Consider the following 15,149-nt stretch of genomic DNA (forward strand, 5'->3'; position numbering starts at 1 on the left):
TGAAATTTCCCATCTCTTAAATAAAAATCTTGAGCTAATATGGTTAAGAATAAGGCTACTTAACATAATCATTTTCACGACACCAATTGACACTGAGAAGTTTAATTAAATGAGTCGTATAATTCTATTTCTAATTATTCCTAGTAATTTTTGTGACCCGTTCTGTCAGTCAAACTTACTTCATAAGTAACATAATTATTCACTTTGTTAGTGATCCTTACAAACCCGTTGAATCTTAACAATGGTTAACAGCTTAACAGTCATTAAAATAATCGACTCCTTCGAGTTGACCTTGTTTTACTTCTATTGGACATTTTTACTATTTATTAGGAATTATAAATAATAATATGGTAGGGTTAAGGGATTGGATTTGATATTTTTGGTTGAATGTGGGGATTTTTCTCTTAAGAATCGTATTTTATTTTAAAAATTTGTAATTTCACAATATGAACAAGTGATCTAGGGATGGCTTGTACGATTTGGTTCGATATTGAAGAGAATATAATCGAATCAAATTACTGAATATCTTGAAAATGGAACCATTTGGTCCAACTTTAATTAACCAAACTATTCGGATCAGTTTGATATGGTTCCATGCCATAATTAAGTTTTTTTAATGTTTTCATAGTTCCAAAAACATTTTTCACTCTCCTTATGTTTGAAACGACGCATATATCTGATAAATAATTGGTTCTATCTTAAGAAAAATAAAAAATGATAAGCATAGTCCAAATTTAAAAATAAAAATAAAAAGTTTTCTCATAAAATTTAAGTACACGAATGATAAAAAAGTATCCAGTAACAGTACAAGATAAGTGAATCTCCTTTCCTCATTGATTCCATCACTTAGCTATCAAAAATCTACTTGAATAAAAATAAGAGTTTTGCTACACGTACACCAACGACGTCCCCTCACAAGAGGAGGCCCCCACGCTTTTTTTATTAGGCATGGACCCCTCCCTCTTGTGAGGGGTTTGTACACCGGCATGTCAACGCCGATGTATAAATGGCAAAATTCTAAAAATAAATATGAAATATAAAGTAAAGGTATTAGAAATAAAAATATTATTCTTGTATTACTAATACACATCAACCATTTAATCATCTATAGCTTGGTTCAATTATATGTTGAGGGCATGTTCAGTGGTGATTATGAACATTGATTTTTTTATCGTTAGAAAGAAAAGTGGGTCTCACCCGTGATGAAAAAGTAAAAAATGACGGCTGAAATATTGAAATAACGGTCCAAAAATTAATTTTTTTGAATAAAAAATTGCTACCAAATGGGGCCTTAAAAAAAATGAAAAATACGCAGGTTTAATTTTGAATTTAGAATCGAAAACCAAACTAAATCCGTAGGTTCTTAATTCTAATATTCAGTATCCAATTTAACTTAAGAAGAATCAAATCAACCTGTTTGGTTCAATTTGAAACTTTTATCCTTCCCTACGATGATCGTTGGGTAATTTCAAAGGTTTAGTGGGCCAATTTTAAACATGGAGTTGGATGTCGTTTATCACAATTATTAAATACGGATCACAAAGATATTTTGGCCCTTGTTTGAGCCGCATTTTAAGGGACAAAACGCATTTTAAATAGTGATTGATAGAGAATGTGTAATTAAAAATTAAGAAAAAAATTTGGTTTACATGTAATATTATTTTATTAAAAAATATATAATTGAAAATAAATTTTGAGAGGAATGTGGCTCAAGCAACGAATTAATGTCCAATTTAAAATTTCGCTTGATCTTCGATGATCATGTGAAATTTCACTTCAAATTACCACTAAAGGGAAAAGAAAAAAAATCCACAACCAATTAAAGCGAGAGATCTGAAGAAAATATAACGATGCGATTGGTTTGTTGTTTTTAATTTTAAGTTTCGCAAAACACTGAAAGCATATTTGATTTGATATTTTTGAAAATACATTTTCGAAAATAATGCTAAATTTATAATATAAAAATCAAAATGCTTTTTTAACATTTTGAGTATTTTCAATGAACGTTGTGAATGAATAAATTCAAAACATAGAAAACAAACGTTTAAATAAAATTTTAAAAATAAATAGAAAAAAAGTAAAATTATAAATATTATAAAAAATAAAAATAGTCCAAGCTCTACATCAAAATTCCAAAAAAATAAATAAATAGATGAACATAAATAAAACTATTTTGAGTCCACGTTATTAATTTTTATTTTTATTTTCGGTAATTTGAACTCAATTTATTTTTTATTTTTATTTTTATTTTTATTTTTATTTTGTAACAAGAAAAAATATTGTAAAATTCACCAACTATAAAATGTATATATTACTTGAAATTGATTAACATAAATCTGTTCGATTTTTACTAAATAATCAAATTTTTTAGAATAAAGTGTTATAAAATAATTTTTCAAAATTTCAAATTAAACATGTTTTCTAATTTTCTGTTTTGAAAAATACTTTCTCAAAATGACAAATCAAAAATGTTTTTAACAATTTTTAAAATAGATTCTTAAAATAGAAAACTAAAATTGAATTCAATATTGAAAATTGAAACACAAACCAAACGCGCTCTAAGCATTTTCTGCATTCCTTCTAAAACTTTTAAATTTGATCTTAAGTAAAGCTATGAAAAGAACATTTTAAAGAAGGGTAATTAGCACAAAACGTCATTTGATAAATAGACACTACGTAAAACGTAACTTTATTATATTGGAAAAGCTATACTATAACTATTCTATGGACTTCCCTTTGGCTATCCAATCTCCGGCAAAGGAACTCTTTCAATGTTATTATGCAAAACGTCCATTTTCATTTTTAGCACTTTTACACTTACATTCACTTTTTATTGTGAAAATTATCATTTTTCATGAAATTTCTCATGTAAAATGATAAATATACCCACTATTTAAGTAAAATAACAAAAAAAGAAAAAGAAAAGTTAAAGAATAAATTACAATCATACTCCCAAAATTTTTAAAAAAATGCAAATGAGTCCAAATAAATTATTAAAAGAGTAATTAGCACAAAACATCCCTATCTTTTTATTATTATTGTGCAAAACGTCCTTACCTTTCTTTTTTTGACATTTTCAGCATTATTTCATTGTGAAAATCGTTATTTTCATCAATTTTCTCAATTAAAAGTTGTAAAATGATAAATATACACCACTCTTTAAATAAATAAATAAAAATAAATAAAGTAAAGAACAAATTGCATCTATATTTCTAAAATTTTCAAAAAGTACAAATAAATAATTAAAAAAGAAAGTGATTTTTATTTTTTCAATTATTTATTTGAAATTTATTTATACTTTTTTTTGGAAAAAATTAGGAGCATAGTTGCAATTTGTAAATAAGAATGAAAATGTCAAAAAATGAAAGGTAGGTACGTTTTAGAGAATAATAATGAAAGGTGGAAATATTTTTGTACTAATTACTCATTTAATAATTTATTTGGACTCATTTGCACTTTTTAAAAAGTTTGGAAGTATGATTGCAATTCATTCTTTAAGTTTTCTTTTCTTTTTTATTGTTTTATTTAAATAGGGGTATACTTGTCATTTTACATGAAAAGTTTGATGAAAATGATGATTTCCATAATAAAAGGTGAAAGTAAAGGTAAAAGTACCAAAAAAATGAAAAGTATGGACGTTTTACACAATAATATTGAAAGGTATGAATATTTTGTACTAATTACCCTTCTGAAGATATATGAGCTTTTTCAATTAGAAACTTTCTACTCCTTTTGGGAAATGGGTAAATAGCACAAAATATCCATACGTTTCATTGTCATTGTGAAAAATGTCCCCACATTTCATTTTTGACATTTTCACCCTTATTTCCATCTTTCATTGCCAAGAGGTCTTTTTCATTCATTTTTCAATAAAAAGACGATTTCACCGTCTTATTCAAATAAAACAAAAAGGAAAAATATGAAAGGATAAAGAACTATTTGCGACAATAGTCCCAGATTTTTAAAAAATCACAAATTAATCACAAATATATAATTAAGAATAAAAAATAAAAATAAAAATAAAAAATCAGACCAGTAATGTAAACTTTAAAAACAGGTATGGGGGTAATTTCCTCTAGTTTGGTTTTCATTTATTACTTCATTGAAGCCCATCTGTAAAATGGATTAGAATTTGATTGAGCCATTTTGTGATATTTTTCAAGGGACAACTTTTTGTAAAGCCCAATGTCCAACTATAACCCAGTCCATGGTGTTATTCATGGAGCAACGGGGGAGAAGCGGCTGAGGTCTTCTTCCTCGGTTATTACACTAAAATTTGGGAAACATTTTGTTGTGAAGGAGAGGAAAATCATCACTCCTTGTCACCAATTTATCGTGCGTTGCAGTGACTTCTACTCAACTTCTTCGTCACCAAACTTGGGAGGTAATATCGGATTTTGTTCGGGTAAAAACGGGCATTATATGTTGAAATCCCGCTCGATCTGATTGTTGTGAATGATTTATTTTCAACTCAACTCCTTATAATTTATTTTTTTTCTCGTATTTTTTTGTTTATTGATGTATTCCTCTAGCAACGGAGATTTGTTCGACGACATTTTTCTTGAATTTTTGATGCGGTTGTTTATGGTTTTCTCCTTGACTTAAAAACTGGCTGCCCCTCAACTGTAATTGGTGAAATACCCAGGATAAAAATCCAGTGGGTGCAACTAGACGTCCTGGGTGAAAGTTAGAAATAATTTGACAAAAGTAACTTTTGTTTACGTAAGATAAGTAAATTGTTGGTTAGTTGCTGGATTATTTTATCAATCAGCACGGTATCTAATTGCTATTTTAACTTGTACTTGTAGGTTTCTATGTTCTGTAAGAATTTTCTTTGTTCAATGGATCAATGAAAAATGTTGATATATATATATATATTGGGTGCCGGGTGGTATCATTTTGTTATAGTCAGAAGCCAGTTGCTTGTAAGATAACTTGTAGTATAGTACCTGCAACAAAGGTGGGGGCGAACATCCGATCACTGCTGGCAACGCTTACATGCTTAATTTTGTTAAGTGTAATCATACAAAAGAGTAAATAAATTCAGAATTGTGTACATTTTAACTATAGCAATTAGCAGAGTGTTGCATTTTTAGTGATCAGAGACCTTTGTTTAGTAGTCTTAACTTCACGGGACTTCTGCACCACACTAAATTAGTTTATATAGTAGAAGGTTTCAACAGCTTGGTTAGGATTATGAATCTTTCCATAGTTTGGCTGGACTCTTTTTCTAGCTGCTCTTTCTGGGATCAGTTTTGACCTTTTATGGGTTGTGCTATGGAAATTTTGTGCGTAGGGCTGAATGTCTCTTTCCTTCTGCTTTATGGTAACTTAGTAAGTGATTCGGTGAAGAGGGTAAGTCGTTTTATCTCCATTAATATAAATATCTTGTCCCTACAATACATTTGACCTCACCCAACCATAATTGGTAAAGAAGTGAATGGGGGAGTCCGATAGGGAGGCCTTGCTGGGGTTCATTTTAGCTTGTCAAATTCAAAGAGACTGCCATTTCTGGGCTAAAAGTATTTAGGCCTCGTTCAAGAAGCCTAACTCCTTTTTGTTTTTGTCTTGTTTGAATATGCCTTGTTCAAAGAGGTTCGCTTCAATTATGTCTCGTTCGAATAGGTTGCTCTTTTTCAGGTCAAAGTATTTATGCCTCACCCAAAGAGGCTAATTCTTGGGCCAGCAATTTCTTCACCACATTTTACTATGCCCAGTTCAAAAACAGATGGCCTCTTAGTTCCTGAAAGGCATTAAAGAACTAGTGCTGCAAGCTGGCTCCCCGAGGTTATGTCATTGCTTTTCTAGATTTAGCGGACATCGTCTTGTGGCAAGCATGGCAAGCATATCATGGCTTATCACCTAGTAGCAACAGACAAGGTTGTTGCCTTTCGGAAAGAAGTTGGTCATGTCTTTCTTAGATAGACGTGCTGCCATTACCATTGTCTTGACAATGGTAATTGCTCATATTCTTTTAGCAAAGACATTAGATCATTGCCATTTTGGCAAGGCATTGGTCATATAGTAAAATGAAAAGGTCGCTGCCTTTTGACAAGACCTTGATTATTTTTCATTTCTTTGGAAAAAGACAAAAAGGCTCTTTTCACTACGACATAGGTTATTGCTTATTTAATTGTAGTAATTTTCCCCGTCTAGTTTGGATAAAAATCAGATTTTTAGTAAATTTTAATAAAAATTGATTAAATGTGTGGTTGAAAAGTTAATAAAAGCTGTTCCATGAAATGTGTAATTGAAAATGAATCCAGAGAAAAATGAGTCTTTAAGAAATGTGGGCCAAACAAGAACTTAATATGATCTCTATTTTTAGCCTATTTTAAATTGTTTTGTGACTTACTATTAAGGGGGGTGTATTCAATTGGGACTTTTGAATACTTTGATGAACTTTTTTTAAGTGATGAGTTTTATGGATTTCGTAAATCTTTTAAAGATTTGTATGGAATTAGTGGAAGTCTTTAGTAGAATTCTATGAATTTTCATTTTAAAATTTTTATAGACTTTTGTGGAATTCAAAAGATTTTTGAAGACTTTCATTTGGAATAGAATTCACATGGATATGGTGTAACTTTTTCACATACGAGGTGTTAGTTTCCATAATTCCCCTTATCCTTCCCCTTTTTCTTCTCATATAATAAAAAAAAAAAAAATTTAAGACCTTAATTAAATAATTAATAATCAAAATTATACATATATATGATTCAATATTATTAGTATAGTATTCTTTTAAAAATAAATATACTTAAATTTAATTATAAAATTTTCATATACATTTTTATAATTTAATATAAAAAAATAGATATTTTTCACAAAAAATGAATGAAAAGAGAAAAAAAAAAAAAAAAGTTATAAAAATCCAATTTAATTTTTTCATAAAAAATAGAGATAAATAATAAGAGAGAAAAAGACAAATAAATGGAATATAATAAATAGAAAAAAATAAATTTTAATTATACATATTCATAGAAGTTTAAAGGAAAGAAAGATTAAAGTCTCCCAAAATCTTGTGATTAATGAGAGACAAATTTTAAGATATTATATGAGTACTTTCTACTTAAAAGTTAGTACTCTAGAGACTTTTATAAAAGTTTCTAAAGTCATTAAAATTTGAATACCTCAAGACTTAACTTTTAAAAAGTTTTAATTGAATACACAGCAACTTTTAGAGATTTTTTAAAAATCTATAAAAGTCTTAATTGAATACACTGTGACTTGAGAAGCTCAAAAAGTCTCAATTGAATACCCTTGAACTTTTTAAATCACAAAAAGTCATTAAAAGTTTCAATTGAATACACCCCCCTAAGTCTTTAGTTGAAAAAAAAAGCTCATTACATTTAGGTAGCTGGGATTTGCAATGGAAGTAGAGTAAATTAGATTTGAAAGATGTTGAATAATATGATAGTGGAAGGGGTGAGAGATTTTAAGACTTCAATGCATTACAAGCTTTCTTGGACATATTTTTTAGTTATAATGTCAGACTATCAACATTGGGTCAAAGCAATTTGATTGATTCTTAACATAAATATTCTGTAGTCTTGGCACTGTTTGCAATTCAATTATTTATCTTTATGTAACGGATGTACAATAAATAGGCATATTTGCTTTGATGTCTCCTTTTCAAGTATTTTGTTGTGTATTTCCATTAAAAAACTATTCAATAGAAATTGTTTGTTATGAATTTAATATAAAGATTTCTTGCTTGCAGATAAAAACTACCCAAATTAAGATGACTAAAACCAGTTCAGCTAAGAAGGCTAAACCAGCACACCAAGATCATGTTGAACAGGAGAAGTCCACTTCCAAACCCAAGAAAATGGGGAGTGAGATTGATGACATATTTGCTGGAAAGAAGAGGGGATGTACAATAAATTGGCATATTTGCTTTGATGTCTCCTTTTCAAGTATTATGTTGTGTATTTCCATTAAAAACTATTCAATATAAATTGTTTGTTATGAATTTAATATAAAGATTTCTTGCTTGCAGATAAAAACTACACAAATTAAGATGACTAAAACCAGTTCAGCTAAGAAGGCTAAACCAGCACACCAAGATCATGTTGAACAGGAGAAGTCCACTTCCAAACCCAAGAAAATGGGGAGTGAGATTGATGACATATTTGCTGGAAAGAAGAGGAAGAAACCTGAAAAGGAAAGGGCAGAGGCTAAGAAACCAGCGAAAGAATCAGATGCCAAAGCAGAGCAACATAAAGAGATGAAGATAAAGAAGAAGAGAGAGAATAGAATCCCTGAAGGAAATTTGTTTGCGGAGACTCCTCCTCGGCCTTGGAAGAAAACTGGAGATGGGCTAACTGTTTACACAGAAGAGGAGTTGGGCATTGGAAAGCCAGACGATGGAGGTACCCGTCTATGCCCATTCGACTGTAACTGTTGTTTTTAATGAAATTAGGTTCTATTGTAGATGGGTGCATTCAAATGCTTTCCTTATTTATCAGATTTTTTCAAGTACTTAATGAACAGATATTTTTTGTAATCCTAAGTCCATTCATTTTCGCTTTCCAATCCGTTGGTTTTGATCTTTTTTTAAATGTGGGTCATCTCGAGCCTGGGCTGTCCGATCTATTTTGACAGCCCTATATTTTCATTTGAATATTGAAAAAGGATCACAGATGTAATTTTATTATGTAGAGCCAATAAATCATTATCGAATTTTCCTAACAAATACCAAATAAGAAACATAAATTAGAGTAATACCGTGTATAATAATGTCAATATTTTGTGTGCAATAATATGGCCTCCTAAGGAAAAGGTGAACTGGGGGGGAAAATTGTATCTACCATCAATAAGGAAAACAATTGTAATCCTAATCCTCTCCAACACTCCCTTAAGTAGGTGAAATATCGATATAACTCAATTGTTTATTGGTCTGAACAAATAGAGTGTTTACGACGCCCAAATCTTGAAGTAATGCATTCGACCAAATGACTTCACTAAAGGTTGATGTTGTAGTGTAATATTCAGCTTCCGCACTAGAATGTGTAATAACATTATGTTTCTTGTTTTTTCAATCAATAAATTACTACCAACCAATGTACAATATTCAATTTCGTCATCGAAAAGTTAAGAAGGTTTTACATGCTTAAAAAAAGAAAGAAAGCGGACACTCGACCCAATCATGCATCATAGGCATCAATAAATGTGTGCCCATTTGGATGCATCCGTATACCTCTCATCCAAGTGACCCTTTCAAGATACTATAAAATGGTGTTAACAACATTCACAAGTTTAAAAATAGGAGTACATACAAAGTGGCTTAGATTTGGTTTAGTATTATTGTGCTTCTAAGAGAATCAATTTTTATAGTGCTATAAAATAATTAGCTGTGTGAAGAATCAATAAAATGTTTGGTAAACTTTTATTTCAAATCGACATTAAAGCATTAGTAATTAGTTTGTTGATGCGCCAGTATAAAATCATTGATTATAATGACGTCATACTATATTAAAATTATTGATAGCATTGTAAAATTTGTTTTTTATTTCTATAACAATATATAATTTATTAATCATTCTTCAAAGACCACCTATTCACTATAGTTACTTACATGAAAAAAAAAATATCTAGGGAAAATTGCAACAGCGGTCCCTAACCTTTTCATTTTTTGTAAACTTTATCATAATCTTTATTTTGTGCCAACGAAGGTTGTTAACCTTTTATAAATATGCATCTGAGGTTCATCTGAACGAAAATAGTCCAAAACACCATCAATTGATCGAAAAAATTAAGGAATCAACATCCAATAATACCTTCGCAGTAGCAGATAGTTCAAGAAATTTTTCATATCAACTGACATTATTTTGAACGATTTCCATCCAGATGGACTTCAAGTGCATATTTATTAAAAGTTGGAAATTTTCTTTGGCACAAAATGAAGATTATGATAAAGTCTGCAAAAAAATAAAAAGGTCAAAGACCGTTGCAACAATTTCCCTTAATATCTATCAAAACTTTAAATTTATAAAATTACAAAACAAAAGCATAGCCCATAGAGTATAAAATGAATTAATATTAAAATAAGGTGAAATTTGATATTTTAATTATAGATAATAGGAAAATCTGAAAAGCTACCACTTTGTCGTCTCCCAAAATATGCTATTAGAAGGTTCAGATTCAAATTTTCACAATTTATCAAACAATTCTGGTTGTTTGAAAATCAGAAGTTGAACTCTAAAATAAATCTCAAATAAGGCATTACTAAACTAACAATATAACCCATGTATGGTCAAGTGAGAGTAAGAATTACTAGTTTATCAACTAAGCAATAAATAAGCCACCATTCTCATCAAGTAGGTGCGTCGGCAGGCCGTGCTCTTATCCTTTCGGTCTCTTGAAACAGTCCCCAAATACATTTTCGCTAATTAAAAGATATGCTTTTCTTAGAGAAAGCAGCTTCTATCACAAAATTAGGGTACGGAAGAATTGTTTGTGAAAGCGTTTGTCTTGGTTGTAAAGCTGACGTGGCATGTATACAAGTTAAAAGTTGCTATATTGTTCAGTCTGGTGGTTCTAATGACCTATTTATGAATATGAATGACAAATCAAGAGATTACATCTCTGAAAAACGTAAAGTTCCCTCAGGTGTAATATAGAGAAATGGGGGTCGATCTCAGATCAGATTGGCTCTTTGGGCATCTTTGCCCCGTCCAAGACTATCAAATGTGTACGCCAACATAATGCATAAGATTAATGAAACAAAATCTAGAGAAGTTATATTTTAACAATCTTAACACGATGAGCAATAACAATCCAAGACAAGAAATTAAGGGTAACACAAAGCACAAAAGATATCTAGGATTCCAAAATAATTAAGAAAAGGCATTAACAAAATAGTAAATTCAATTCGACCCTCACTACTAAAGTAGACCTTATCTAAACCATATGCTTACCATTCCAGAGACCACCGCATATACCCTGGTATCACCTCCATGACACATCAACTGGGTGGTGAGGCTTTAGCAGACCCGCTAGGTTGTACAGTTTGAGCTGGAGCTGCATCGTAAGTTCCACGTGCACCACCACCACCTGCAGAACCATCAGCGGAGTAAACTGGCGGTTGGGAATAACCACCACCATAAGCTGTGTTATGCAGTGGTGGCTGCTGTTGACCACCGTATCCAGTTTGAGTCGGTGGTGCTCCATAAGGTGGGGGACCGTACCCTGGCTGAGATGTCAGATAACCTGATGATGGTCGCTGGGTACCAGAATCTGTCTGGGGATAACCTGGCTGAGTAGGTGGAGGCTGAGAGTGAGCATAGCTAGGCTGAACTGGAGGCTGAGAATACCCTCCTTGGGCACTTGGTGACTGCTGTGGCTGCCCATAAGCTGGCTGACTACTCGGAAGTTTTTGACCTTGAGGTGGTCCATAGCCTGCCGGCGGTTGGGTTCCATAAGCACCCTGCGAAGTTGGGGGGACACCATAACCAGCCTGGCCAGATGCAGGTGCTTGAGTGGCATCACCAGTGGTTCCATATGCAGGGGGTTGGCCATCAGATGTTGGGTTCAAGACATTGCCATAGGTAGAATTGTAACCTTGCTGCTGCTGATCATAGCCCTGAACGGGATTTGGCTGGGGCTGACCATAACTAGGTTGAGGAGCTGTTGCATTATATCCACCATAGCCATCTTGGGAATAGCCTTGCCCTTGACTGTAAGCAGGTGGCTGCTGACTATAGTAATCATAGCTGCCTACCTGAGAAGTTTGCTGATTTGGTGGAGCAGTTGTTTGGTCCCAGCCAGTGGCATATCCACCTGAGGTGGGTTGAGGAGGATAACCAGGATAATGAGGTTGATTCGAGTTATATTGAGGTGATGGACCTGGGTATGCACCAGGTTGAACATAGCCAAAACCAGGTTGTTGCTGCATTTGTGCACCGGGCTGTGCCCAGCTTGTAGGAGGTCGATTTTGATAACCTTGCTGAGAATAACCACCGCTCATCGCTGGATTTCTAAGGCGGTTCTGCACAAAATTGTTGACTCAAATTAACCAAGAACTGATTCCAAACATGGGAAAACGGCATTAAAAAGAGAAGCATAGATATATCAACGAAATAGACATCCAGGTAAAGTGTGCAGAAATATACACAGGAAATCAGAAGTAGTTCTCATGCTATCAAGTTGAGCACAATCTACATTGCACATTGAAGATTAGTGATTACATACCGTACTGATTGATTGAGTGGTACTATTGATTCACTCCTGCAGAAGCCCCATTGGCTCCCTATGCACCCATTTTGCATACAAGGCAACAAGTGCAAAAAGACAGACTAGATATCAACAAAAAAATGTAACATATTTATTCAATCAAACCATTTTTTCGTTACCAATTGCAGAATTTGCAAGTAAATCTTTGATGGTGTCATAAGACTAAAAGGCCAACTCACTTTAGCATCATAAACTCAGGTGTCCTAACAGGAATGATTCACTCAACCAATGTAAACATGAATTCCTGGTTTTTAAATATCAAGCAGTCAAACTTAAAAGATAAAGAAAATAACAAACTTTGTGCAATAAAACGTAAACAGGAATGTAAACCCAATAGTATGAAAAGGAGAGGACTCTTCAACAGTGAAAATATAAAACCAAGTGTGGAAACTGAACAAAATATTGTTAGTAGTCAAAAGCATTGGGAAGACACCATGTTAAATGATAAAATGTGCAACATCCTAATATGTCATGGTCTAAATAAAGCACCAAAAATTTAGAGAGTCTAAGCCATTATAGTTTCACTAGCTATGAAAAATTTAACAAGCAAAATATACATCACCCGCAAAGTAAGATTCTATAAAATACTTTAATCTAGATTACAAATTTTGAAGGTATATTCTTCTACATTCCATCAACGTTAAGTCTGTAACTCTTCCAAAGCGCTGCGATAATGATTGGGAAATGAGTTTTAGAACATAACGCAAAATTGCTGATGGCCCATTACCTACTAAAAATAATTCCCCATGACAATATCAGTAATCAGTTACAAAATAAACCAGCACAAATCTATATAAGGATAGGCCTTAATCCTGAACAAGACTGAGCATCCAAACTAAGACCGGCTAAAATACTAAAATTTCAAATATATCCTCAACATTATAAGAAGCATTTGTACCAACTCAATTACCTCGGGTAGAAGACTTACGCAAGACCTGTCTCACATAAAACCAAATGACCAATATCCAATAAATTAATAACAAAAGCAACACCCCAAAGATCAACCCTTGGACATTTAATCAACATTCTTCTCAAAATGATATTATAGAGATCTAACTGCAGATAATACGTGTACTGAACAAGCAAAATATCCAGCAGATATAGATGGATACAGCTAACTATATTGCAGTGCAAAAAATATGATATCCAAGGTCCTATATTGAAACTAGGAGAGAAGGTCCAAACCAGATATCAAAGAGTTCTCCCTTCCGATAGATAAGAATGGCAAAAGGCTTGTCTCCTTTATTGTAGGACCAATTTGAGGAAGGATCTTAATCCTCAATAACAATCTGTTTGTGTCTACAGCAATGGCAAAAGATATCTGCAAATCTTTGGAGGGTATATGGGAAAGACAAGCATACACACCATACGTATATCCATCGGTAAATATTACCAGATCAATATTTTACGAATACAAGGATCTTATAAGAGATGAAAGATGCAGCAATATGAAATTCAAGGAAAATTTGCACAACAAAATAATACCTAAATTGGATACGACTAGATGAGACCCAAAAAAAAAAGAAGAAGAAGAAGAAGAAGAAGAAGAAGCAAAGAAACAAAGAGAAAAAAGAAGCTCGAAATTCATATGTGCATATTGCAAATACAATGTGAAAGCAAAAAAAATCTATAAACATCAAATAGACATGATAACATGGTAACTTATCTAGAATATATCACAGAATCACAATTCTCATAACAAAAACAAATCCCATATATAAGGGGTATATATCAATTGCATCCTCAACAGATCCCAATACCAGGCTTGACTCCTACAATGATACCACATAATAGCAAAAATGCAATATAGCAATTTGACAAGACTTAAGAGGTAAACATATTTGTCTGTCCCTTCTCAGGTAAGATAATGCATTGGAGCGGTCAACAAGTAATACAACACAAGCATAGGATATACCTCACTTGTGACTTCATTGACCAACTGTTTTGCAGCCTCAACCTGTTCACTGCTTCCATCAATTTGCACGGTCCGCTCCAAGGACGTATCCCCCGGTGGCAAATGTAAAGGTATCACCTGAAATGTTCCAGAAAGATATTTCTGTCATCAGAAATGTTTTTTTGCCGCTTAAAAAAAAATTTAATTAATTGATTAATTAAAAATTACATAAAAGTCAGCAGTATATGATAAACTACAAATACATATTTGGATCAAACCTACCTGGATACGAGCCCCTGAACTTGCTTGCATATTTTTAATGGTTTCACCTCCTTTACCAATAACAAGCCCCACCTGACAAATTCTTACAGATTAAAAGAATACTAAGACGAACCACATATGGGAATGACAATCAATTTTAACCAAAATTTACCTTGTTGTTAGGAATTTTCATTACAAACTGTTCTGCTCCAGACGGCTGTCCAGTAAACCGTCGAGCAACCGTGCCAGAACCACCTGCTTCAGCCTGTCTCAATGATAAACAAATTGTAAGCACAAAGGACACATAACATTGCACGTGGATAAAATGTATCTAAAATAATAATATTTTATTTCAAGGGAACACTCGGAGATAAATATTTTTGAAGGGGCTCTTCTTTGGTCAAATGTACGCATATGGAGGTTAATTGCTCGTTTACTCATATTAATACCTCAGCAAGAACATCATTAATCAACTGCTCGGCCTTAGCTATTTGATCAGGTGTGCCCGTGAGTTCAACTCCTCTGGTAGAAGAATTAGGGTCTGCATCCATGTCTCTAGTGACCTGAATCTTTGCCCCAGACTGAAGTTGGAGATACTTAATAGTCTCCCCACCTTTGCCAATTATAACACCAACTCTGCCATTTGGTATCTCTATCTTTTTGGTGGGACCTGGGTAACCATATGATGCACCTTGTGGTGGACCTCCAAGACCCAAACCTAAAGGCTTTTGACCTACAGCAGCATTTAAAAAAAAAAAAA

At 32.6% G+C, this 15,149-nt stretch overlaps 2 protein-coding genes across 4 annotated transcripts; one reads left to right on the forward strand and one right to left on the reverse strand.

The window, feature by feature from the left end:
* The first annotated feature begins 4,200 nt into the window (after window positions 1–4,200).
* On the forward strand, window positions 4,201–8,537 carry LOC111368533 (uncharacterized protein C6G9.01c). 3 transcript variants are annotated; one of them, XM_022989815.1, is made up of 3 exons: window positions 5,800–5,880; window positions 7,721–7,820; window positions 8,100–8,537. In XM_022989815.1, the coding sequence occupies exons 1-3, from the start codon at window positions 5,851–5,853 to the stop codon at window positions 8,411–8,413; spliced, it is 444 nt and encodes a 147-aa protein (XP_022845583.1). In that variant the 5' UTR covers window positions 5,800–5,850; the 3' UTR covers window positions 8,414–8,537. The 3 variants fall into 3 exon arrangements, 2 of the variants coding, with proteins under 2 accessions (XP_022845585.1, XP_022845583.1); XR_002698002.1 differs by lacking the exons at window positions 5,800–5,880; window positions 8,100–8,537 and adding an exon at window positions 4,201–4,384 and having other exon boundaries at window positions 7,721–7,870; XM_022989817.1 differs by lacking the exons at window positions 5,800–5,880; window positions 7,721–7,820 and adding an exon at window positions 4,207–4,384 and having other exon boundaries at window positions 8,000–8,537.
* Window positions 8,538–10,716: 2,179 nt separating this feature from the next.
* LOC111368219 (far upstream element-binding protein 2-like) lies at window positions 10,717–15,138 on the reverse strand (the record flags this gene model as incomplete). The annotated part of the gene is made up of 5 exons (XM_022989468.1): window positions 10,717–11,989; window positions 14,150–14,266; window positions 14,411–14,482; window positions 14,562–14,654; window positions 14,839–15,138. Coding segments are annotated over 5 exons (1,605 nt in total), but the record flags the coding sequence as incomplete, so codon positions are not given.
* Window positions 15,139–15,149: the final 11 nt, after the last annotated feature.

Source organism: Olea europaea, chromosome 19, assembly GCF_002742605.1.
Source record: "Olea europaea var. sylvestris chromosome 19, O_europaea_v1, whole genome shotgun sequence".
Taxonomy (NCBI): domain Eukaryota; kingdom Viridiplantae; phylum Streptophyta; class Magnoliopsida; order Lamiales; family Oleaceae; genus Olea; species Olea europaea.